The following is a 27,447-nucleotide window of genomic DNA, read 5'->3' on the forward strand; positions in this document are numbered from 1 at the left end:
CCTTCAACTACCTCCACTTAAAAAATCACGTCAATACGACGCTCCGTTTTGCCCTGAAAGACGGACAAACAAACAGACACACACACTTTTCCATTTATAATAATTAGTATGGATTTGCAGGAATAGAGATACAAAGGCGCAAGCATAGTTGCCGCCCTTAAATTTTCACCTTTGACATTTTCAACAAAATAATTTTGCAAATCAAATAGCGTTCGGTTCCGGCATAAACAACTCAGCGAGCAAGCCATCTTTTATTCATGCCACAATTTGCCGGGATGTTTTCCGAAACTAAGCTAGAACGGGCTAAAATATAGGGTTTGAGGATACATTTCACAACACTGTGATTGATTACATAGGTTATAAAATAGGCATGAAATGGATACCGGTGACGGCGGTAATCTCTGACAGTAGTCGAAAGGTTACAAATATAGACGGTCAATCTCGTCGCTAAAAAACCGGCCAAGAGCGTGTCGGGCCACGCTCAGTGTAGGGTTCCGTAGTTTTCCGTATTTTTCTCAAAAACGACTGATACTATCAAGTTAAAAACAATTTTCCTAGAAAGTCTTTATAAAACACTGATTCAAACACTACAGTCAGGGCCTAACCATTGGATTGAGCTCCACAACCCTAAAATTCTCTCTACAGATCGTGGGTATTATAGTAGAAAAATACGTGAAGCCATTGAAATTAAGAAGTATAAAAATTTCAATCCAGACGAAGGTTTTAATATCTCATGCACATGGAACCCGGTCATTAGTAAATGCAAGAAGAAACAATTAATATCGCGGGTTGAAAAACCGAATATCGTGAGTGTTGTGTGTCGACAAGGTGACATCCCTAGTGCACAAACTGTTCAAGTGGGTAGTCAGGACCAGGTGCGGGTAGTTCGAAAAACTCGTACAGCTAGAAGATGTTGATGTCAACTTCAGCCAGTCTGCTCCGAGACCACGGGGACAATGCCGTCCTTGAAACGTCGGAGGTTAGTGTTTAAAACATAGTAAGTACGCGATTAAGTCCCGTTTGCAATTTTAAATAGTCTTTATAAAGTTCTACTTTTGTGATTTTTTCATATTTTTTAAACATATGGTTCAAAAGTTAGAGGGGGGGACGCACTTTTTTTTTCCTTTAGAAGCGATTATTTCCGAAAATAATAATATTATCAAAAAACGATCTTATTAAACCTGTATTCATTTTTAATTACCTATCCAACAATATATCACACGTTGGGGTTAGAATGAAAAAAAATATCAGCCCCCACTTTACATGTAGGGGGGGTACCCTAATAAAACATTTTTTTTAATTTTTTATTTTTGCACTTTGTCGGCGTGATTGATATACATATTGGTACCAAATTTCAGGTTTCTAGTGCTTATGGTTACTGAGATTATCCGCGGACGGACGGACAGACAGACATGGATAGCTGACTACGGAACCCTAAAAAAGGCATGAAATATCAAATTTTCCTTCGCCCTATATTTTCAATAGTTTTTTAAGTGCTAAGTTTAACTCGTCGATGATTCCGTCACGTCAAGAAGCCACGCGCTTTATTAAGACAATTGGCGGTTAAGCCCTACTTTTATTCTGCCACTTTTTTTACCTGACAAGATTTGCTTAACCGTCTAAAGTATAATAGGTAGGTATGTATAAATTCGACTTGCATATAATAAGAGTTTAACCAAACTAAGTACATGGGCAGCGATACTTTCATAGAAGTTCCACGTTTAAACGAACACTTGCGCTGACTGGACTATCAAAATCGCTGCACGCTAAGCTTGGTCTGACTCAAATATCAAGTCGCCTTAATTCAGACATAATGCTGATTATGGTACTTTTTCACGCCTACACCTTTGGATTCAAGCCAAACATGGAAATGCCTCTATTACTTTTTATGGGAAAAATCTGTTGAGAATTTATTTTTCTGCTAATATTTGTTTTATTCTGAAATATTTTTTATTTTTTAAAAACAGACAAACAGAGTCGCAGTATTAGTGCATTTTCACATTATCCGATCCGATTTTGACATTGTTTTTTATACGAGTAGGTATCCTTCCTACATCCGATATCGGATCAGACCTCTTGGGTTATTTTTGTACCTTTTTGGTACACGGAACACGTACGGAACCCTAAAAATAGCGCTACGTAACGTGTAGCCCAAATCCCAAAACTACTAGGTACCTACACATCACATGGGAAAGTTTCTGTTATATAATAATATATTAGAGATTTCCACTAGTAATTTTGTAAATTGATTTGTGAAATATGACGGTTTTTTTTAGTCTAAATTATAAATTGATTTGAACGACATCTAGACAACAGTCAAAGAAACTAATAACAGCGCCATCTAGTTTAATATGTGTACAGCACCACTTGAATATTGTAATTAACGCCATCTAGCGTTGGTTTACCCCAACAATATTAGGAGAGCCATCTAACGTGTCTCATAGGTATTACTTGCGAACCCTTCTTAGGTTAGCGCTTGTTTGCAGAAAGTTTAATAGAAATTCGCTAGATGGCATTTAAATCAATGAATAAAACGCATTAGATTGTTTCACAGAGAACCTCCTATAGAGTGGCAGTCTTGTATATTTGGTTCGCGATACGAGTCACCAGTGTTTGGGGTGCGAGGAGCGGGCGGGGAATGTGTTAAGCGCGCTGTGATTGGCCGTTTCAAGGACGGCGGGCAGTCGCGCCAGATGAAAAGGGACAGAAGTATGACTGTCCCTCTACTGACGCGTAAGTGGCCAATGTAAGTTGACCTATGCCGGCTCTGAATAAATTATAAATATGACTTATTTGTGGAATGTAATGCCGTCTGTTTTTAAATTTGAGCTTCTTGTTACCTTCCACACCATTTCACACTACAGGTGGACATCTTTAAGGCATCAAAATACCCTTTTCCAATTTTTTTGTGCGAAAAACACGCGCTGCTTTCGGGTCTGTTACTTGGTCGATACTGATCGGGCACGGCGAGCGCCCGCGCTTATATCAGTGCAAATACTAGGAAGGCTGGCCACCGCGAGTCGTCTTGTAATAGATGTCTATAGGGGTTGGTCTGTGGATTGTTTACTTCTTTTACTAACAAAGTTTTACAAAAACATTTGTTGTGTTATTTTATTATTCTTAAAAACTAAAAGTATTTCTCAAGCGGCTCCCCAAGTATGGTCTCCAGTTTCCGAATGGCGTCCTTCGTGGTAGTCTCGATCTTGGGGTCGCCATCTTCTAGAAGTTCGGCAAGGAAGGGAACGCTCTCGGCTAGGAGTGGGAGCCAGCTGCTGCCGAGCTGCGTTGCCATGGCAACCAGGCAGTCCAGGGCTAGCAACCTGGAAATCAAAATAAACATTTGGAATTATTTTAATTATTACAAAGAAAGAAATGAAAAAGCCAGTTAGTGAAAATACTTCTTTTAGACGAGCTGTGGTGATTATAGGTGGCGCTACCTCATATCTAATGTCATTTAAAACCAATAAAAGTGGTTAGAAATATACTACTTTACATTTTGGGTACCTGTTTTGGGTTTTGTAGATGCCTATAATTATAAGGCCTACCTGGGGGGTTACCATGACGTACTAAAGACGTTCAGATTGGGTTTAGAGAAAGGGACACAGCTATAGCAGTTACATAGCTCCGTCCCGCTCTCTCAACCTAAACTGAACGGCTTTAGCACGTCATGGTAACCCCCCTGATGTCACATTATGTAAACTTCGACCACGCTAAGTTTGCACAAGCTTGTCAATCAGGATATTTTGCTCGAATAATTCTGGATCCATACATATCCCTCAGTTCCAAACTAAATGCACGTAGCACTTGAAATGCACATTTAGAGTTATATCTCACAAAGGTAAGGTCCTTCGAAACTTAAATTCTATACATACTAATATTATAAATGCGAAAGTGTGTGTGTCTGTTTGTTTGTCCGTCTTTCATGGGAAAACGGAGCGACGAATTGACGTGATTTTTTAAGTGAAGATAGTTGAAGGGATGGAGAGTCACATAGGCTACTTTTTGTCTCTTTCTAATGCGAGCGAAGCCGCGCGCAAAAACTAGTATTGTATATTATTAAAAAATTTACTTCAATAAACAGTCCTCACCTTATCTCGGCATCATTATGTCTCGTCTTCAGCAGCACCTGGTAGTTCAGCAGCTTCCACAAGGAATCGTCGGCCGTCGCCACCGCAAACTGCGCCACGCACGGCACTAACCACTCTCCGGCCCTCTCCTTAAGGCTCACTATCCCACCCAAATCATTCTCCAACTGATCCACTACAGGTTGCATCAACGTCTCAAATCTGTCCTTATTCAAAAAGTTTTGACTGTCGTATAAGAAAACTATGTGCAAAGTCTTAATAATATAGTTGATGAGCGTAATGCATTTTTCCTCGGAGTCGAAGTATAGGTCTTCGGTTTTGCTCTTGTTGCAGGAATCGAGGAGTTCGGCTGCGTTTTTGATGAAGTGGCCCGCGAATAGCACGAATAGGCCTTTTAGCTTGTCTGCGATCGCGCTGCTTACCCTGAAATTTGAGAAAATAATATGTAAAATATTTTTAACTTCTGATTAGCAGAAACGTCTACAATCGATGCCACTAGGCTTAGAATAAATTTAAAAGTGGAAAATGTCTGCCTTGGGTGAGACTTGAACTCACGGCCTCTGGATCGATACTCCAGCGCTCTGCCAACTGAGCCACCAAGACTTCAACCAAGCCAGCGAAATAGTTTAAAAAAATTTTTTTACAAGATTTTGAAAATATATTTAATCATAGGTGCTAATGGATTTTCACGTCGGTAATGGATAAATTTCAAGATGAAAACTATGTCTCCTGAAAACTAACTCCGTACCAAGTGCCATATAAATCGGTTTAGAAGTAAAAGCGTGATCAAAAAACAGACAGATTTACTGAACTTATAGCTTTGAAAATTGACATGGTTTTTAATGTCAATCACGGGTCGCATCCCAAGCGTTCATTCCTGTGTAGTGTGTAGGTACAGAATGCGAGAATTTAAAATATTAAAATCATGGTGTCAGAAAACAAAGAAATTGTCTTACCTATAGAAAGTGATAGCTCTGTCCCTCTGCCCTTCAACATTAGTCCTTATCGCCCAGTCATATATCTTGAAATAGAACGGCCTGAAGCTAGTCTCAGACAACTTCAGCACTAGACTCACTAAGGCATTCACCACCTCCTCCTCCGCGGAGTCTATTGTCGAGTCATCTGCTTTATCCACAGAGTCGCTTCGTAACTGCAGAGCCGCCAAAAATAACGCCGTCAAATCTTGCTGCAATGCTGTGAAATCACTCGAAGTTATATTAGCAAAGCTTTCAGCCAACACTGCCATCACTGGACCAACAGCATCATACTTCTCCTTGTCCAAAAGCAATTGATAATTCGCATTAGCAACAGGAATCAACACTCTCGGCGGAATCGAACTAGCTATCTTCTTCTTAACAGCCATCAACTTAGTAACTATCGCTGACACTTTTGCGCACTCCTGATCAAAAGATTGCCATTTCGCTAGCAATATTGCGTACTCGTATAAAATCTTCTGTAAATACGGACTCAGGAATAGAGGTAGGCTTTCTATAATCTTCGCTAGCGATGTCACTGTGCTTAACAAGACTAATTCTGGTGTTTCCGCTTTACGCTGTAGTTTTAGTACTTTAATGAGCGCCGGCATGAATTTATGAAGGTATTGTAAAGCGTACGCCTTCATGTTGGCACACAACTCTGCTAATGTTAAGACGACCGATGCCATAACATTGCTGGAAATGTTTGGTCTGCATGTGTACTCAGTAACAGTTTCAAGCACGGACCCAAATTCTTCAGGTTCGGTCTCCGCCAGCATTCTTGCTAACAACTTCAAGGAGAGAAGAGCAGTCTGTTGATTCAGTTCCATATCTTGAGCGACCAATTTATTCCCTTCTTCGTTTGTAACGTCGATAGTTTTGACGATGTCGACCAGAGCAGGCAATAAAGAATAAACCAAATCTTTACTGACACCCTTGAACATTTCAGCGTTATGTTGGATTTTGTTATTTAGCAGTTCCATGGACTTCCTTCTGACTGTCTGCAGGGTGTGTTTCAGTAAACCTCTGACGACTGATAAGAACATGGGCGGGGATAGCAAATTGTTCGTATGGTCCAACAAATCATAGCTGTGGTGCAACATAACTCTGTAATACTTGACGGTTTTCTCATCCGTGATTTTGGTAATACTTTGGATGAATGTCAGAACATTAATAATGAATGTTTTGTAATGTGTCTCCATTGTCTTAATGTCAGTCGCCTGCCTGCTGTGATGGATGAATCTCGATGAAGCTAAGAAGCTGTTCATGAAGGTAATAATGATATATTTGTAATGTCTGAGCTGATTTGGTCGATGTCCGTTCACGCTGAATATTTCTGTCGGGTCGACATTCGTGTCCATGGCATTTTCATCTTTCTGCAGTGGCAGGGTTTTGGCATATGCCATCAATTTAATGAAAGTCTCCATGCAGATTTCTGGGGAGAACTCTAACAGAAGGTTTTGTCCGAAATCGAGTCTGTTCATCGGAGATTCTCTCTCAGCTAGGGATTTAGGACGCTTGTCTGCTTTCTCCTTTTCTTCGTTGAAGTGTGCGACGTGCGTCTCCAGCAAGAGAGCGAGGAACGTCCACAGGAACTGGTTAGGTCCAATAGTCTCCATCAGTTTCTTGTAAAGGGGCAACCTCCTATGTTCCGGCACATGCAGCACGACGTCAGCAAATATGCGCAGCACGGGCACGACGCGCTTCTGCAACTGTTGCAACTCTTTCTCACTGTACTCCTCTACAGGTCTATCGAGTTTCACCAAAATCGGTATCAGGGTTTCGATAATTTTGATTATGATTTGGAAGCTGTAAGCATCGTCGTGCCTCAAAACCGACGAGCCCATGAAAGTGAAAATCTCCATCGTGTGATGCAGGACTTGTTCTGGAAGCATGTACGCGGCGTGAGTCAGCAGTATCAACGCGTGGTGATGAGTCTGAGGGTTCTGCGTGCCACGAATACATTGCACGACTAGTTCAATATCAAACATGGATTTAAGACTCTTCAGTTGATCTTTGTCCGTATCATCGACAAATTTCTTGCAGTAATAAAACAGAGATGACAACACCAGCTGCTTTGGGTACTCAACATAAGACTGCTCTTCGAACCGCAAACATTTGTTCAACACTTGAAACAAGGTTGTTACGAAAGTGTTGTCCACGGTCATTCTCTTTTTATTCTGTACATATTCCAGCATAGTGACTCCTAAACGCCATTCCTCTGTTTCTGTCAGTCGATAAGAAATCATCGAGACAGAGGCAGTTTTCTTCTTCTGGCTGACGGCACCGGGATCAGCCGCATTCAGCATTTTCTCGAGTATAGGTTGGAAATCGGCGAAATTCAAGTGAATCTTTCGCACTACTTTAGCAGCGGCGCTTGAAATAAGAGGGTTGTTACTGAAAGTACCAGCAGCCGCGATCAAATTAACCAAATCTTTTATCCTTTCTTCGGGAACCTTCTTAAAAGATTCTTCATCAAGTTGCTTCATTATCAACACACACGGGCTTCTAAACGTCTGATCCTCCTCCATAATGCATTCCCTGTATTCTCTCAGAGCGAATGCTACAGGGTCCCAGAAAGTTTGCTTAGATAATGTCGAGATTGTGGCAGAATTGATTCGGCTGCAGATGTTTCTGAAGATCTTAGACTCGTAGACGTCAAACGTGAACTTCGGGTTGTCTTTGTTCAATTTGAGGATAAGTTCAAACATGTTGAAGGCTGGAATGATTATAGAGAATGCCTGGATGTTATTGATATTTGCCATGATCTTAAGCAGTTCGCTGGACACATGGGCGGGCGTGTCTTTAACTACGATGCCTAGAAGTTTATCCAAGCACTTCTTCCTGAAAATTTTATCTGCCGACTGAGTTAGGAGCGTATCGAGGACTTGAGATATTTGTTCAGGGTCCATTATTAATTCTTCTCTATGGTCATGTAACCCTTTCATGAGCTGGACATATATTTGGTTTTTGTGGGACTTGGTTTTCAGTAACAGCTCAATCATGTCAACGGTGTAAGATCTAATAACAGAAATCGGGTTGTTCAGATTAAATATAATCATGAGCATGATGACGTCAGAGTCATAAAGCCAATTCTCGTTTTGCTGCATCTGTATGAAGGTGTAGAGTAGTTTGAGACTCTTCAGCTGGAGTTCTGGGTTGATCACGTCGTTAGGATCATTGGCATACAGAATATGTCCACAACCAAAGTTTACGATAAATTCGAATTTTTCTTTTGGATCAGAAAAGGATTTATCAAGCAGCTTTTGAAGCAACTTTGAATAATTATGGCTGTAGCCTTCGAGAGAACATCCGGTTATAAAAATCTCGTATAATCTCCTGATGAGTATTGTGTTTGGGTCTTTGCAAAGGTCGCACCAGGGCTTGGACATTATTTTTATCTCCATACCATCAATCATTCTACCGAAAATGTACTCCATGACTTCAAAGACAATTTTGTTCTGATGTGAAACCTTTATGAAACTTGGTATCATTTCCACTGAAAAAAATTCTCCTTTAGTTACTGGAACTATTTCTCTGCCCTGAATGGATTCTAGAACTAAAGCCAGGATGTCCGAAAATTCTTGGGCAGTCATTGTTTCAAAGGAACAGGATTTCAGCAGCAGATAAATAGAAATGTCCAGTATATTTTTTTTATTTAGTTGCAATGGGTCCAGGAAGTCAAACTTCGTTGATCTTTTTACAAACAATTCATTATACACCAGTTGTATTAAGACCCCACAATTGTCGCTGTATGATTTTTTCAGTTGAAGATCTTTCGTCAATTCAAACCTTTTTCCCCAACTAGAAGTCAATATTTGCCAAGTCACTTTAGCGGAATCTTCGTCATACGGAAACAAGTATGGCATCAAGGCAACCACGGTAGCCTGATTTACAGGTAAAGCATCTAATTCGCACAATCTCATGATAGCATCACGTATCACAGGTTTCCATGAATTATGCCTCGCTTGTTCTAATATCGACGTAAATGCGTCAGTAAGTTCCGTGGCATCAAACACAGCATTCAAGTTTTCAGTTGGGATTTTCAAAACAGCGGCAACTACTTTAGAATTTAAATCGTGAAGTCTGTCCATCAGAGCATCTTTGACAAACTCTTTGCTTTCTGTTATCAAATGTTTGAATTCCTTGCCTATATATTCCATGGCTTGGATCCTACGTTCTGGGTTGATATGAGTAAGGTTTTCAAAAAGGAAGGTGCCACCGATTTCATGAGCTACAGCCGGATTAAATCCTAGAACTTTTATAAGTTTTCTATTCATTTTCACAGAGTTCTTGTCAACCAAACTTAGTTGATGTTTCACCACTTTATCAAAGTGTTCTGGGTATTTTCTTTCGATGCTTTTCAAGAAGTGCGAATACCAGTTGAGTAGTTTAAATGAGAAGGAGCTTTCATCTACCATGGTGATGTCATCGTCAACTTTCATACTTTCTTGTTTTGGTTCCTTGTAAGACATGATTGCAATTCTGAAAGAAAAATAAGTTAATTTAATGCCTATGTAAAACATATGTACAATTCCAAAGTATTTTCTGTAGTTCTAGGTTATACAATTGAGCAAGATTTATGATGGCTAGCGGGAACAAATATCTTTTCAAAGGTCAATTGGAAAAAAATAATCTTAACAAAATTGTTGGTCATTAGGCAACAATTAAATATCACAATTACAGAAGGCTCAAACAGCTAACAGCTCAAGATTTAGGGCCGGTTGCATCAAGCTGCCTCTCACCATTAACATTCGTTAAATTTGATATTGTATGGGAAGTTCCATAGACATCTGTGTGACAATGTGTGTGTCAAATGTGGTTTATGCAACTGGCCCTTAATGAGTAATACCTTGGGTTGAAAATTAAATAAAAACAATTCTAAAGTTATAACCTCTAGTAACAACATAAAAAATGTAATGATTAACTTACTCAATTATTTTTTCAGGATTCTGGTTTGTCAGATCAAGGCTGTCCAATAATATAAGTGGCATTTCACTATACAGCATAAACTCTTCCGTGTTCTTGAGCAACTGGTTCACTGTGCTACTCAGGAACGCACACACAAATCTGTGCACTTTGATCTTGCTCTCAATCAACCTCTTCAAATGCTTGCAGAGAGTGCCCACAATGTCGTTCGACAAACTATATAGTATTGGGTCTAACAACAACGACATACCCGAATTTTGCTGATTGTTATACATCAAGTTTATAAGCAACACTGTGTCGTAACTCAAATCAGAGTTCAGTAATTTATCCACAATTTTTATCAATGTAGTCAATTTGAAAGTAGTTTTGGTAGACAGAAAACCAAGAACTACCAAGCACGAAGATTTAAAATCAGGGATAGAAGAATCTAAACCTGGCATTATAGTTTTCATGATGTGGGGGAGCATAAGTTCAGTAACCTTTTTAGCAGAGTTAATAATGCCGATAACAGTTGAACACCAGAAAGCATACACGGTGTTCAGCTGTGTAGCTCTCTCTCCAAATTCCTGGACAGCTTTGTAGGTGTTCTCACATATGAAGCCTAACAAGGCAGGGTTAGAAACACACTCTTTATACAAAGCCTGCTTTGAGAGAGGTGCTCCAGTCTTCTGCACATTTCGGAGCAAATTCCTCACGAGTATAGAAACAGAATCTATCTTCAGAATTTGGACGATACGCACAAATATTAATGTCTCATGGTACGGAAGAATCAAAGCTAACACAGCTAATGCATTATATTGATGGATACTGTATCTGTTCACCAGCCATTCTAGAGCCTTATGGGCCGACTGTAGTTGTAAATATGGCGACAATTCTATGAGAAACTTTTCAATATTAGCGTCCAAGTTTTTGTTTACTTCCTGGCTTTCTACAGCTCTTTCGAAATCTAAAGACGACTTATTGAATAGTGTTTCCTCGAAAGTCTCAAATTTGGCGTTTAGTGATATGAGTTCCTGCAGACCGCTGAGACCGAGTTCGTAGAAAATGTTTCGATCCTTCAAAGCGGCATCATTTGGGTCGAATAGTAAAGATGCTTTTTTTTTGTCCTCCTTGTAAACATCAGTTTGTGGAGCTGCTAATTTTTGCAGCTGCTCGGCTAGCGAGGTCGTTGCCATTGTGTTATTATTCTGTTGACAAAATACAACTTAAATGAATACTTTAAAAGCATCGAATCGGCGTTTTATAACCTGCTTTAGGTGTGTATTTTTCCGAAGCGGTTTATCGAAACTTCTTAGATAAAATTCAACTTACCAAGTATTCATTTGATACAAAAACTAGTTTAACAAAACACACGCTCCTTGGCTATTCAAATATATATTTATTGAATAAAACACGTGCACTAGCGAATCGCTTTGATGATTTTGTCGATTTTGATGAAACAAGCATGCTGCATGCATGCATGTCAGTGTCACTTGTCATTGTCAATGTCAGTTTGTCAGTTTTGACACACAAGAATAAAAGGCTAATTAGATCCACGCGTTGCTAAAAAGGAGTTAAGTGGCTAACACACGATCGTAATACACCTTAAACTGCACCTGCACAAATTTCACTGGGAGAGCGTGAAAAAAAAAACTGTTAACATACGCCGGCACCGCATACATGCATGGATCGCGCCACGACGAATACGTGAGTATATAATTCTTTGATCGTCAATAATAATTATGAAACATTTACATGATTGGCAATAATGGAAAACATACATTTAGGCCGGGCCGGCAACAGACAGTGTTAAAATTCATAATCTGAAAAAGCCATAATCTTATAAAATCAGATCGAGTGCACGGATTTCCATACAATTTCGCAACTGTCCACACACAATCATAATTATTTTCAAGATTAAGATTTTTTTCAGATTGATCTGACAGATTGCGAACAATTTGAATTTTAAGAATGTGAGTGGCAAGGCAGTCGATCTTATTTTATAAGATTATGAAATTTAAGACTGTCGGTTGCCGGCCTTAAAATTCATTTCATTGAAATCTGTCAGATCAAACTGAAAATTCATAATCTTAAAAAATAGGAGTGTGTGTGGACAGTTGCGAAATTGTATGGAAATCCGTGCACTCGGTCTGATTTATAAGATTATGATTTTTCATATTATGAATTTTAAGGCCGGCAACAGACAGTTAAATTTCATAATATGAACCTAACTTCTCCAAATTCTACACTTGCAAAAATACATGGCGATTTCAAAATAAAATGAAATCGTGAACTAGAGATGGGCCGAATATTCGGTAAATATTCGGTATTCGGCGTATTCGGCAACTTTGCCAATGTTCGTTTTCGGCCGAATAGTTCGGTTACATTGCCGAATATTTACCGAATAAACAAAGTGTTAAATAACGTAAGTTTTTTCGTAATTCATTGGATAATGTCATCCTATTTCAGTATTCCAAGGAACTACAAAAATAGAGTTAAATATATGCTTAACAATATCAATAAAATTTTGTATTTTATAATACAATAGATCGAGAAAAAACAAAATTTTAAGTAGGCGCCGTAGTATCACTAGTAACATTATGTATTCATTACCATTCGTTTAGATGTTTTAAATTTTACACTAACTTTAAAAATATAGAGCACCGAATATTCGGCCGATTCGGTTCGGTAAGATCTGAACCGAATGTTCGGCCGAATATTCGTATTCGGCAAAGTCCATATTCGGCCCATCTCTACCGTGAACAGTCTTTGAATTAACGCCACATTCGAGTTTGCGGTTAACACAGTGATTCGTGCATGAGTGTAAAGAACGCTTAAGTTGCGACTACGCGGATTTAATTAGCCCTTAAGGGATTGTTCCAAAATACCAACCGGCTTAGCAAACATACCAATCGGTCACGATCTGTAACAAACATAATAACGCATCTTTTACTATCACACTAGTACAGAAGAGCGAGAAAGAAAAACAACGAGTATAACAAACTTAGAACAAGCGATCGTAAGTTTGGCTAGGCCGGTAGAATTGTCAAAAAAAAAAACAACATCAACAATTCACAACTGTCATTCATTATCATTTCGTCATTCGCCTTTGAACTCTAAATTTCTGTTCTTATTTGCGTAATAATCGTCCTTCCTCGCTATCAGCAAAACGTAATAAACAGTAACTGACAAATCTAAACCACAAATAATAATTCACCCACAATACAAATACCGACTCAGTCATATTCATATCATACTTTGCCTGCGTCGTGTTCTTTGTCCTTTTTTATATTATAAAATTGAACTGAGCAATGGCTCTGTGGATATACGGTCTGTTTCTGTTGATAAGTCCATGCTTGAGCTACAAACCGGTGGTTTTAATACATGGAGTGATGACTGGCAGCGGCAGCATGGAAATGATAGCGCACCGAATACAGGAGGTAAACAAGAAGTTTACTCGTTCTGAAGCGTTCGATAGATGATTATTGAGGTACTTTAAAGTAGTTATAGTACATAATAATAATAAAGAGCGTTAATTCATCGCCTAGTACCCTTAGTTCGGATCTAGTTAGATTTCTGTAAGGTGGCCCCCCCATTATGTTTTTTTTAATTCATACCCTTATACTTATTCACACACTATACTGAGTTTGGATGTTGTTAGATTTGTGTAAGTTAATAGGTTATTCCCACTATATTTTTTGTTATCTGAGCATTTTCCAATTTATAAACATCAACTTTTAATTAATGTTTCTAGAAGTTGTCTCTAATTTTTATTACAGTTTTAATCTTATATTAGCTTATAAATAAATTAAATATTGTAATAAACAAGTGGACATAATAGAAAAGTTAGAAATATTCTCATAAAATAATTATTTTTTGTGAAATTTTGTTATGAATTTTTAGACAAATTTTAAAATATTACATGTATGGTATGCTTTTGCTACATTAGCAAAACTCTTGTGATCATTTTACTCTAGCGAATATATAGTATTACATACATATGATACATAGATTACAAATTTTCAGAAACACCCAAACACAACTGTGTACAACTGCAACCGCTTCGAAAGCTGGTCCAGTCTGGAGAACATGTGGCACCAAGTGCTGGAGATTGGCCAAGACGTCGCAAACATCTCGGCGAGGTATCCGGAGGGCATTAACCTTATAGGTGAGCTATCAGTGACCTATAACCAACTTGAATGTTTAAGTTATACATCTATATCATCATACATATATGTATGTATATCAGTTATACACCTTGTTTTTTATTGAATTCTGTTAACTTTTAGGGAAAGTTCTTTAGGTTAAATACCATTGATTTCTCTAAGAAACTAGTGTCCTAACTCTCACATACAAGAAACCCGTTGACCACAAACGATGTAAAGTGTTCGAAACTTTGGGATGAATCGTAAATTCATTATACGCGATATAATCCGTTTCCATAGTTCTATTTCATAAGTAACTATCGCGGTAACGCGGTAACCGAAGACAATAAGCCTAGACTTATATTTGCGTGATTTAACCAAGTTTTCCTATGTATAAGTTCCGCCCTTGTTTGCCAGGGTATTCCCAAGGAGGTCTGATAGCCCGGGGCATCGTCCAGACATTCCCCAATGTCTCTGTCAGCACCTTTATATCTCTAAGCTCACCGCAGGCTGGCCAGTACGGAGGTAAACTGCTTTATATTATTTTTATTTATTTTATTAGTTAGGTAGTTAGTTGTATTTGCATTTTCCGCAAATCGACAATGCCTATTTTGCCTATTTTATTGTTTCAAGGGTTGAAGGAATCAAAATTGTGATATTGCAGTGTCAGGTTGCCCAGTCGACTTCTACAGTACCCAAGGGAGGAAAGGGGTGATGAAATTCTTAATCTTAGTTTATGTTACATACATATGTTGTTACATACGTATGTATGTATGTTTTACTTCAAAATTGTACAGCATCAGCATAACAATATTAAACAATAGATTTGCTACTGATATGCTATTATAAAACAAGTATCAAATACAATGAACATTCTTATATGGGCATGCACACACTTGTACAGTCAGCTGTACTGTACCATAGACTAAGCTTTACATTCAATTATAAATAAAATAAATAAATATTATAGGACATTCGTACACAGATTAACTGACACGGTAAGCCCAAGAAGGCTTGTGTTGTGGGTACTCAGATGATATATATAATAAACAAATACTCAGGGATCGGAACCCGTTCCCAAATACCATTTGATATCGTTCTTAAACCGTTACCTATAAATTTTGTTCAATGGGAACAAAATAATTTCGGTTACGGTTCTTATATCGTTCCCTAAACGAACGGTTCATTATAAATTTTGTTCAGTGGGAACAAAATAATTTCGGTTTCGGTTCTTATTTCGTTCCCTCAAAGAACAGTTCCTTACAGTAACGTTTAAATGAACGAACAGAATTTTAGCGTTCCTAAAACCAATATTATTTCGTTCCGAGCCGCGCGGGAGTAGGTATAGCGACTGTAGCGAGCGCCAGAGCCGAACGTTTTCGCCGACGCACGAGCCGCCTTTCGCTGTCTCTTTTTCACACGAAGTTCATGTATATTTCTGTTTCGGTTAGCCGGCCGGCCGCGGCCGGCAATGAAGGTGAAGGTAGGTTGTTTGTTTTGTTTACTTCATTTACTTGAGTTGCAACTTTCGGCGTATAAACAGCGAACGTGCAGTGATAGTGTATGCTTGATATTGAAACTATTAGGATAGGAAGAAACAGCATAGAATATACACCATGTATAAAGGGCGGCAAATTTTAAAATTGTAGGGCTCACCGGCCAATTGTCTTCATAAAACCTGTCTACTTAAAGTTTCACGTTAACGGAATCATTAAAGGATTAAGACGATACAGGAGGCAAGCACGAATTCAGATTTTTAGGTCTTTATCGCCGTCGCGTTGACGGGGGCGGAACCCACAGAGAGGCCCTGTATAGTAAAGTTGTGTGTGCGCGTGGCGCACGCACACAGACGCGTACGCCGGCGGCGCAAGTACTCGCGCTCGAGCCGACCGGCGCCCGCAATCGCTCTCTATAGTCTCTATCTATATTTTTCTAGTTTTGGACTTCTGATTTGCGTATAGTTTTGGACTCCGTGAAGTATACTCGTACTGATTTGAATAGAATGCAAATTTGTCATATTTTAGGTATTCTAAATATTATTCCTTACCTTATACATAATGTAATTATCTTAAAAGGAATCATGATACCGAAATAAAGTTATTCGGTATGTAAAAAACTAAAGCCTTTTCGATGTCAAAAAGAAAGTTTAAAATAATTTTGTGGTAAAGTAAATATTTTCTGAAAGGATTGGGTTATACCTAGGGATTGCAATAATATAAAATCCGGATTTTCGGATTATTTTTAGGGCAAAATCCGAACTCCGGATTAAATCCGGATTTTTTTAGTAACTAAAGCCTGACAAGTTTTTATTTGACCCTGGAAGAGTGTCGCTACAAATCGTTTTCATATGGCAATAATGTGCCGACGTCATGTATAATCGGGACAGCGAGTACTGGGTTTCGTTTCGCGTTAATATTTGTAGAAAATTAAAGCATGGTTTTAGAGAATGACAATTTAATAAGCTAGGTTTGAAGACTTGCTACTTCCACACAGCCTAAAATTCATGAAGCTTGTGCCTGTATCGAAGTCGTCGATGTTTATTTTCTTCTTACGTGGGACCTTGTTTTGTACTGGTGGCGATGATGAAACGGCCTCCTTATTTCTTTAAATATTTTTCACGGCAGAGCTAAATACAGACACCATAAATAAGAACAAAAAATATATTAAGCTAAGTCGAAACCAACTAATCATTGCATGAGAACATTATTAGGGTGCCCGCCCCCTACACGTAAAGTGGGGAGAGATTTTTTTTTTCATTTCAACCCTGACGTGTGATATACCTATTGTTGGATAGGTATTAAAAAATGAATAGGGGTTTACTACTAACATTTTTTGATATTGTTAATTTTTTCGGAAATAATCGCTCGGAAATGTATGGGACATTTCAGAGGTAAACTTTTGTATGGGCTTTGTCAGTCCCGGTATCTATCGTCCTTGATATTAGGCAAGTCAATGTGCACCTCTAACGACTCTTACGCAGTGGCCATTGAGGCCAATCAATTAAAGGTGAGGAAACAGTCTCAGCTGTTGCCATTAGATTTGGTGAAAATAACATTGATCGCGTTGGATATGGTAAGTATGGTTAAGAAACTAAAGCCTGACCAGAAATATAAATAACTATTGTCAGGCAGGAGTGCGCTGTTATTCTGATGTATGGAGTGACAGTTCAGTATAGTATGATGACTATGAAGAAAATAGTTTTAATGAAATTCCGCTACATGGCGCGTAGTCATATATTTCTGGTCATGCTTTACATGTGTATAAAATAAAACAAAACTTATGAATCTTATGATATAATCTTTCCAGTAATTGCCTATGGGAAAATAACATTGTAGTTACCACTGGTAACAACTTACTGGTAACTCTGACTAGTGGAATAACCCTTATTTTATAACGATATTTCACTAACGAATGTACCAAAATATGATTGACTTTTACACTGAAGCTATAATTATGATAGAGTACACATAATCTTGATACACATTTAATAATATTTTTCTATTTTATTTTCGAGATCTTCTAAACAAGCCCGTAAATTCTCTTCGGGAACTTGTTCTAACTTTTTCTTATAACGACTGCAACTATATTACGCTTGCATGAACAAGGGCACATCGCGTCCGGTTCCGGTTCACTATAAATGGATTGCATGGGTTGTGCTCTCTCAAGGACTGCATCTTGGTCCTTAAAAACATTTAAAAACATATCACTATTACAAATTCACACAGATTAAGTAACACACATATTTATACAAATTAGTGCAGATTATATTTTATACAGCTTTCTCACACTATAAGCACTTACATCCAACTCAAGGTCATCAGAATCGCTTGGATATGGGGTAGTTTTTTCTCTATATATATTTTTTTGAAGGCTAGATCTTCATCATCTATGTCAAAGCTTTTATCTGCAATAAAAATATCTTATTTATTTTGCATAATGTACTTACATTTCTAGAAAATTATTACAATAAGTTACAAGCTTTTGAGAATTGGGCCCTTGGTGTATCTACATGGAATACACAACTGTAGTTGGCGAGTGTATTAGTGTCTACACTGTCTACAGACGACCAAACCGACCAAGGTCCAACAAGTACGGGATTGTAAGAGCGGGAGAGCTACGTCAACCGGGGTGGCTTTAGGAAAATTTGGGGTTACTTTGATGGTATTTGAACGGCTTTAAAATTAACATCATTCATTATTTACTGAAACTGTTCATGTAATTAGTAGATAGATAATAGATCAATAAATATTCTTGTAAATCTACCATAGAAAATCGCGAATTTACTTACAGTATGACTTTAAAACTAAATTTTCAAAGTCACCCCTGCGTTTTAAAGCCACCCCGGTTGACCGTATAAGGCTTTCTCATTTTTTTACAAATAACTGCGTCCCTAATTGACATATGTCGGTACGGTCGCCTGTAAGTACCTACTTTAGGAGTGACACCGAATAGGGCTTGTATTGTAATCCGGATATATCCGCTGATTTTGAAATTCGGATAATTTGCACGTTAAAATCCGGATAAAACGAATAATTCGAATATTGTGAATGACAGAAATACCATTGCAATTTTTAAGAAGCTCATTTGGAAAACAAATTTTAAAGTAAAATTAACACATTTACGATATTAAAGTGATTTATATCAAAAATTACTCCTTGAGTGGCACTACTACCTTATTTAATAATAGTCATACTAGTTATGAAAAGAAAGCTGCACTTTTGGATGGAAGCAAGTCGCTTTGCATGGTGATAGTAGACATCATAGTAAACGATTTTTTCCGAGGATATCGAAATTTCATCCCTTAAGAAGCCGAGCGTAGCGAGGTGTTTTATGAAAATGAAAAAAATTCTATCTTTTTATTGTATCGTCCGATTTTGACAAAACGTATCTCAAATGAAAGGTATTAATTTGTGTAATTAAAAAAAAATACAAAGAAAAAAAATTTAAAATAAAAGTAAGAAAAAAATAAAAAAAGTAAATTTCCGTCTCGCACTGAATAACTTCAAAGAATGACAGACAAAATGTACAATGTCGATATACAAGTTTTTTTTTAATCGATTTTAATTAAATTTTTAGTTGAAAACTGAAGACCGCATCGAAATCAGATCAGCATTTTTTAAGATACAAGTTGCCAAAGTTGGGAAAGATCGCTTTATATGGCCACTTTGAAATTCCTTTGCCAGAAAGTCAGAAATAATATGTTTTTCGGACACAGAAAAATACATAGTAACAGTACACATCAAAATAAAATTAAAAATTCCGAGGATATTATAATTTCATCCCTTAGAACGACGAGCGTAGCGAGGTCGGTTACGAAAACCGAAAAAAAATCTCATTTTTTTGTACGTCGTCCGATTTTGACAAAACATGTTTCATTTGAAAGGTATTACTTTATGTAACTTAAAAAAAAATATTGAAAAAAATTGGAAAAAAAATGTAAGATTTAAAAAAAAACCTTAATTTTCGTATCACACTGAATAACCGCAAAAAACGGTAGACACGGTGTATAATTTCGATATATGATTTTTTTAAATTAAAGACAAATAAATGTATGATTATAAACTATAAACTAAAAAAGGAATTTCAAAGTGGCCATATAAAGCGATCTTTCCCAACTTTGGCAACTTGTATCTTAAAAAATGCTGATCTGATTTCGATGCGGTCTTCAGTTTTTAACTAAAAATTTATCTGTCTTCGATTAAAAAAAACTTGTATATCGACATTGTACATTTTGTCTGTCATTCTTTGAAGTTATTCAGTGCGAGACGGAAATTTACTTTTTTTTTTTTTCTTACTTTTCTTTTAAATTTTTTTCTTTGTATTTTTTTTAAATTACAAAAATTAATACCTTTCATTTGAGATACGTTTTGTCAAAATCAGACGATACAATAAAAAGATAGAATTTTTTTCATTTTCATAAAACACCTCGCTACGCTCGGCTTCCTAAGAGATGAAATTTCGATATCCTCGGAAAAAATCGTTTACTATAATGTCTACTATCACCATGCAAAGCGGCTTGCTTCCATCCAAAAGTGCAGCTTTTGGTCAAAAATTCTCCATAACAAGTATGACTATAAGTAAATAAATAATAAACAAAAATATTGGGGGACATCTTACATAGATCAACCTAGCCCCAAACTAAGCAAAGCTTGTACTATGGGTGCTAGGCGACGATACGAATACATACTTATATAGATAAATACATACTTATATACACAGAAAACATCCAAGACTCAGGAACAAATATCTATGCTCATCACACAAATAAATGCCCTTACCGGGATTCGAATCCGCCGGGACCGCGGCTTAGCAGGCAGGGTTTTTTTCATGAATATTTGTGGATAATCTCATGTAAATGTATATCAATTTAACTCAATCAATCAAGTGACACTGAGTACCGTATCAAACGCTGCACTTTCATTATTGTTAGCATCCGAATACATTATAAATAAATAAATAAATTGCAAACAGAACTAAAACTGTTCAAATTTTCTGACAAAAAGAAGTCTTCTATGTATCCCGCGGCGGAAGACCTGTTTAGTATTGAACTGCAGAACAAGATGAAGTAGTTAAGCAGATACGCTTTTACATTTTATCCTTTCAAAATAGGTTGCAAGTGTTGCAACACCAAAACTTTTTCGCTGTATACGTAACGTAAGGCCCTCTGGCTAAGAACGTCTACCCGAGAGTCCCAAGTGTAACTGGAATGGAGTCACGAAGTCATCAAAGATAAGAGGTGAAAATTATTAGAGAGAAAGATCATTCAGCCTTGTTATTTAACAAAGCTAAATGGTGTTTGTAATATGTCATAGTTCTTTTTGCATTTGAATAAATCGGCAATGAAAACCTCGTAAATGCAATCTGATATTTAAACAAGGAGTAGGTAGGTAATACCTTTTTTAGGTAATATTCGATCTAAACGATCACAACATGACGTTTTGCCTCATATGGCAATCAGATTATGTCTCTAGCATTAAAATTCATTAATATCAAATATTAGTCAAAATTACATAAAAATAAAATCATATATCTTATGGGCAACTGAAGTCATTTCATAAAAACCGGCCAAGAGCGTGTCGGGCCACGCTCAGTGTAGGGTTCCGTAGTTTTCCGTATTTTTCTCAAAAACTACTGAACCTATCAAGTTCAAAACAATTTTCCTAGAAAGTCTTTATAAAGTTCTACTTTTGTGATTTTTTTCATATTTTTTAAATATATGGTTCAAAAGTTAGAGGGGGGGGACGCACTTTTTTTCCTTTAAGAGCGATTATTTCCGAAAATATTAATATTATCAAAAAACGATCTAAGTAAACCCTTATTCATTTTTAAATACTTATCCAACGATGTATCACACGTTGGGGTTGGAATGAAAAAAAAATCTGCCCCCACTTTACATGTAGGGGTGGTACCCTAATAAAACATTTTTTTCCATTTTTTATTTTTGCACTTTGTTGACGTGATTGATATACATATTGCTACCAAATTTCAGCTTTCTAGTGCTTACGGTTACTGAGATTATCCGCGGACGGACGGACGGACGGACGGACGGACGGACGGACGGACGGACAGACAGACATGGCGAAGCTATAAGGGTTCCTAGTTGACTACGGAACCCTAAAAAAGGCAAGAATGAAATAACTAAGTAACCTAACCTAACATTAAGGTTACGAACAACAGCTCAAGCCTGATTATAAAATAACAATTTCCTACGACGTGTTTTTCGTATCGTAGTACATAATTATGTTACTAATTATGAGATTTATTAAATAAAATAAAAAATATTCGAAATATCCATTTTATCCGAATATCCGGATTTTCAAATATCGAGTCGAATCATCCGGATTTCGAATTGGACGGATAATTGCAAGCCCTAACACCGAACCACCGGGCAGAGTTTCAGTATTTAGGTTTATGAAGGTTTAGTATAGGTAAGTACTTACTCAGTGGCTCATTCTGTGCATCGATCAAGTCATAAATATCATCATTAGTGCCCCTTTCACTCGCAGCAGTATAAGAACATTGGATGAATTGGGATTCTTCGAGTTCTGGGACACGGGAGTGTTGAATACTAAAAACAATTTATTTTTGTGACTAATTGCACATTTCACATCTTTCATTGTGACGTTTTTAGACTAAGGGCCCGTTGCATCAACCACATTTGACACACACATCATCGTCACGCAGCAGACGCCTATGGAACTGTCCATACAATAAAATTTAACGAATGCTTTAACGGTGACAGACGGTTTGGTGCAACTGACCCTAAAGGTCCATTGTTGATAGTAGCTGATGTAATTTCTATGGTAATTGACTATCTACAGTACCAACGACACAATTAATGGGAAAGTAGTGTATATTGTACACACGCACACGCACACGCACACGCACACACACACACACACACACACACACACACACACACACACACACCTGAGATGACCGTACCAAGGTCAAATAAGGACGCTCGCTCTTGCTAATAGCGGCGTCCCGTCCTTATTTGACCTTGGACTGTACGATTGCCTGTAAATAAATACTTAAGCGTCGTGACATTACTTAAATTTTAAAATCGGTAAAATTGAAAGCACTAAGTTAAAAGAAAAAAACTTACTTCATTGTAGTTGTGGTGCAGAATGTTTTCGACGTATTTGTTTCGTTCGACGCCACGTTTACTCACCGCTAGTCTCAAATCAAACTAAAGTTACTAAAGTGATGGCCGTGGCCGACACCGCTTGCACTGTTCGTTCAAATTCTTGGAAATAGAAAAACCGAAATAATTTCGTTCCAAATACTTATATAATCCCACACCGGGGCAAACGACGCAACGGAGCCGCTGTGACGTCATCGTCCAAATCAATTGTTTAATTTATTTTTATTTTTCTCTCTATTATTATGGTTCTCTTTTTTGTTATCTAAGTTTCGTGACGCATTGGTTTTACTGTAATGTCATGTAAACATGTTTTTACTAATAAATAAAGGTTTATATACAATTATCCATAGAAAACATCCATAACTCAGGAACAAGTATCTGTGCTCATCACACAAATAAATGCCCTTACCGGGATTCGACACTCAGGCAGGGTCACTGCGCGCTAGGCCATACCGGTCGTCCCGTCTATATCTTCATATCTTCTTCTTTTATTTTTACAGCCGGTTTCCTCCACCTAGTTTCCCCGGCCTTGTAAAGGAGAGTGCATACGAACTCTTCTACTCGCGAGTGGGCCAACATACCTCAGTCGGGAACTATTGGAACGACCCTACCACCAAAGTTTATATGAGAGCTACAGTGTGTACCTGCCTTATATCAACAACCATATTGAGTAAGTTACATGTTCCATAGTATTGTTACCCTGGTAGAGTGCAAACAAACTGTTCTACTCGCGAGTGGGCCAACATACCTCAGTCGGGAACTATTGGAACGACCCCTACCACCAAAGTTTATATGAGAGCTACAGTGTGTACCTGCCTTACATCAACAACCATATTGAGTAAGTTACATATTCCATAGTATGTTACCCTAGTAGAGTGCAAACAAACTGTTCTACTGGCGAGTGGTCCAACATACCTCAGTCGGGAACTATTGGAACGACCCCTATCACCAAAGTTTATATGAGAGCTACAGTGTGTACCTGCCTTACATCAACAACCACATTGAGTAAGTTACATATTCCATAGTATTGTAACCCTGGTAGAGTGCAAACAAACTGTTCTACTCGCGAGTGGGCCAACATACCTCAGTCGGGAACTATTGAAACGACCCCTACCACCAAAGCTTATATGAGAGCTACAGTGTGTACCTGCCTTATATCAACAACCATATTGAGTAAGTTACATATTCCATAGTATTGTTACCCTGGTAGAGTGCAAACAAACTGTTCTACTCGCGAGTGGGCCAACATACCTCAGTCGGGAACTATTGGAACGACCCGTACCACCAAAGTTTATATGAGAGCTACAGTGTGTACCTGCCTTACATCAACAACCACATTGAGTAAGTTACATGTTCCATTATGTTACCCTAGTAGAGTGCAAACAAACTGTTCTACTCGCGAGTGGGCCAACATACCTCAGTCGGGAACTATTGGAACGACCTCTACCACCAAAGTTTATATAGTGTGTACTTGCCTTATATCAACAACCATATTGAGTGAGTATTATTAAATTAATTAGTTGAAGTAAATCTCGTTAGTAAGTTTATCACATTCATTAACCCGTTTGTCCTTTGAACAAATGTGACGTTTTCAATGAAAAGGTATCACGGTTTTGGTTGATTATGGAAATAGCGCCTAACTGACTTGATTGTGATTGTCCCACGTTTATTTTTTATTTTTTTATTTTTTTTATACTACGTCGGTGGCAAACAAGCATACGGTCCGCCTGATGGAAAGCGGTCACCGTAACCTATGAACGCATGCAACGCAAACAGTGTCACATGCGCGTTGCCACCCCATTAGAAACTATTTATTATTTATTTTATTACTATACATACAACTTTTGTCAAGTGGTTCTGCCACGATCTGCGTTGTTTATCACAGTTATCACGTTACGCACGTCTATAGTAGCCATTATGACGTTAAATGATCAATAATAATATTATAATAAAAATGTGTGTGTCTGTTTGTTTGTCCGTTTTTCACGGCAAAACGGAGCGACGAATTGACGGGATTTTTTACGTGGAGATAGTTGAAGGGATGGAGAGTGACATGACTACTTTTTGTCTCTTTCTAACGCTCCGCTTTCCTAAAAGAGTGGGTGAAATTTTGTATGAAGCATTCCTCATTTTTCGAATTTAACGCGTGTAAAACCGCGGGCAAAAGCTAGTATTTCATATTTTGCTGACCTAAAAGCGTAACATGATGTAACAAGAGCTTGTGATCAGTAAATTCGTCGATTAGCTCAGCCGGTTCCATGGTGTAATGGTTAGCACTCTGGACTCTGAATCCAGCGATCCGAGTTCAAATCTCGGTGGAACCTGAATTTTTGTATTTTTACTTTTTATATTTTAATTATATTATTTTATTTAGATGTTGCTTTTTATATTTTTTTTTAAATGTTTTTATATTATTTTAATAATGATTTTCTTTTAAATTCATATTTAGTACATTATTGCGTAGATACAAGCTTATCGATTTAATACTAATAATACTATGCGTAATTATGTTTTTAGGTCAAAGACGTCAAAGTTAATTTGTTCATTACTATTCTAGGTCAGCGAAGACGAATGATTTCAAAAACAATTTGCTGAGGCTGAAACGTTTTGTCCTGATTGGGGGACCTGATGATAATGTTATTACTCCCTGGCAAAGCAGGTAATTTCCTAAATATTTTTTTATTCAATTTATTACCTAAAACAGCTAAAATTCACTATGCACGTTTCTTGCACACGTGTTAAATATTTTTTACTTGTGTTTTTATTTCATTATTTTGAGGATAACTTTAACGTTCAGTTAACATTATATTTATTCTACACTTTCATATTTTTGCAGTCAATTCGGGTACTACAACGCTAACGAAACTGTAGTCGAAATGCGCGACCAGCCAATATACAAAGAAGATAAAATAGGACTCAAAGAATTGGACAAAAAAGGAAAATTACATGTCGTCACTGTACCTGGAATCAACCATTTCAACTGGCACATGAATGTTAGTATAGTCGACGATTATTTACTACCATATTTGGATTAATTTAACCATTAAGTATGGTACTTCAGCATTTTTTACGCCTAGATAATGAAAACAGCGTTGTTTAGTTCCATATTTCTCCGTGGCGCTCCTAATGATTCCGCAGTTCGCCAATAGATGGCGCTTAAATCAATTTCTTATATTTTAGTTTCTGATTTTCCCGTAGACGTGTAGTGGCGATACTTGTTAGTATCACATTATGTCAATAGATGTCTCTGTGATAGATTATTATGTTTTACTGGTCGTGAAATCAGGAACGTACGATTATTATTTTTAATAATTATTTAAAATAAAATGTAAATTATCGTTAAAAATCAAAAGTGCCGCCACTCTTTTAACTATGAAATAGAAAACGTGTATAGAAATTAAAAAGTAAACGTGATATTTTTGTAATTTGTGCAGATCTGAATTGTACAAGCTTTTGAAATTAACTGTCGTACAAATGTCAGCCATATTTTCTCAATGTGTTTATACAAATTTAAATTATTCGCCAACAAATTATGCAAGTTTGACATAATGATTGGCTTTTAAATTAAGAAATGGAGTAGGTAGTTTTTTCTAAGAGGTATTTTATCATATAAATACCCAAGTATTTTGGCTTTTACCAAATAATAGCTCAATTGTAGTAAGTAAGTTTGCATTGTAAAGCGTGATTTTATTTTATGTATTTTTGTATTGTATAATCAACTCGTCTGAAATGAAAAATCAATTCATATCAGATATTTATTTTCCGAAACATTTATTTAATTATTTCATACGATTGCAATATTAGCTCAGTGATGTTTATTTTTGTAAAATTATTGATAAGATTAAATGCATGTGTGTGTGTATTTGGTAGGTTCATTTACAAAGTATAGTAGGTAGTTATGTACCTATACCTAATATCTATAATATATTTTTTAAATCCCATAATAATTAAGTTCTCCACTGAGACGAGAATCTCAATTTTGATATCGATTTTTTTATATTTAATATCATAATTAATTTATCGAAGAAATTTAAAGATTGTAAAGTATAGATTCCACCTCAGCAGAGCACATGAAACTACTCAAGTTTCAGTGTCACTGCCACTCTTGGCAAATAAGGGGTCAAAATGAGACTTGTATAGTCTTCGATCAATATAAAAACTTGTGTGAGTGACTAAATAGTCCAAGATCAAATAAGGCTTACTCATTATTATTTTTCTATAGTCTTGTCACCATTTTTTCATTAAATTATGTCATTGTCATTATACTCTGTATTTTACATTCGGTTTATTGCAGTCTAGTCAGATATCTGATTGATTGAAATATATTTTTTATTGCAAATTACTCAGCTTATTATTTTGTATATTCCTTATCAGAATATAAACCCATTTAGTTTTTGGAAATACATACATACAATCACGCCTGTATCCCATAAAGGGGTAGGCAGAACACATGAAACTACTACAGCTTCAGTGCCACTCTTGGCAAATAAGGGTTTGAAAGAAAACGAAACTGTGGCAGCATGCTCATGAAATTCCAAAATTTTTATCATAACTTCAGTAAGTAAACACTTTTTACATTTTAAGTTATTAGATATGACTAATTTGGTGATATTAACCCTTAAATGCATAGTGATGTATATATGCATCATGTATTTTTGACTCTATTGACAGCATGTCAAAATTCAAAT

The 27,447-nt window shown here is 37.0% G+C and overlaps 2 protein-coding genes and 1 non-coding gene across 3 annotated transcripts; 2 read left to right on the top strand and 1 right to left on the bottom strand.

The window, feature by feature from the left end:
- Nucleotides 1-3,057: 3,057 nt before the first annotated feature.
- Nucleotides 3,058-11,429, bottom strand: LOC125227623 (HEAT repeat-containing protein 1 homolog). The gene is made up of 5 exons (XM_048131979.1): nt 11,300-11,429; nt 9,992-11,175; nt 5,042-9,544; nt 4,089-4,508; nt 3,058-3,320 (listed from the first exon to the last, which is right to left on the bottom strand). The coding sequence occupies exons 2-5, from the start codon at nt 11,161-11,163 to the stop codon at nt 3,128-3,130; spliced, it is 6,288 nt and encodes a 2,095-aa protein (XP_047987936.1). The 5' UTR covers nt 11,164-11,175; nt 11,300-11,429; the 3' UTR covers nt 3,058-3,127.
- A 1,639-nt stretch (nt 11,430-13,068) lies between these two features.
- On the top strand, nt 13,069-27,101 carry LOC125227628 (lysosomal thioesterase PPT2 homolog). The gene is given in 7 exon segments (XM_048131983.1): nt 13,069-13,407; nt 13,994-14,135; nt 14,530-14,637; nt 23,260-23,300; nt 23,467-23,597; nt 25,317-25,418; nt 25,596-27,101. Coding segments are annotated over 7 exon segments (852 nt in total). The 5' UTR covers nt 13,069-13,278; the 3' UTR covers nt 25,795-27,101.
- On the top strand, nt 25,012-25,083 carry Trnaq-cug. The gene has a single exon. It is a non-coding gene; the product is annotated as a tRNA-Gln (tRNA).
- Nucleotides 27,102-27,447: the final 346 nt, after the last annotated feature.

The sequence above is a fragment of the Leguminivora glycinivorella genome, chromosome 6, assembly GCF_023078275.1.
Source record: "Leguminivora glycinivorella isolate SPB_JAAS2020 chromosome 6, LegGlyc_1.1, whole genome shotgun sequence".
Lineage (NCBI taxonomy): Eukaryota > Metazoa > Arthropoda > Insecta > Lepidoptera > Tortricidae > Leguminivora > Leguminivora glycinivorella.

What these genes read in the sequence shown, in the direction of transcription:
- LOC125227623 (XM_048131979.1), bottom strand. Translation starts at nt 11,163, where the DNA reads ATGGCAACGACCTCGCTAGCCGAGCAGCTGCAAAAATTAGCAGCTCCA. An exon ending in AATCCTGAAAAAATAATTGA is followed by an intron (nt 9,545 to 9,991) that starts GTAAGTTAATCA and finishes TTTTTCTTTCAG; the next exon opens with AATTGCAATCATGTCTTACA. An exon ending in AGAGCTATCACTTTCTATAG is followed by an intron (nt 4,509 to 5,041) that starts GTAAGACAATTT and finishes CTCAAATTTCAG; the next exon opens with GGTAAGCAGCGCGATCGCAG.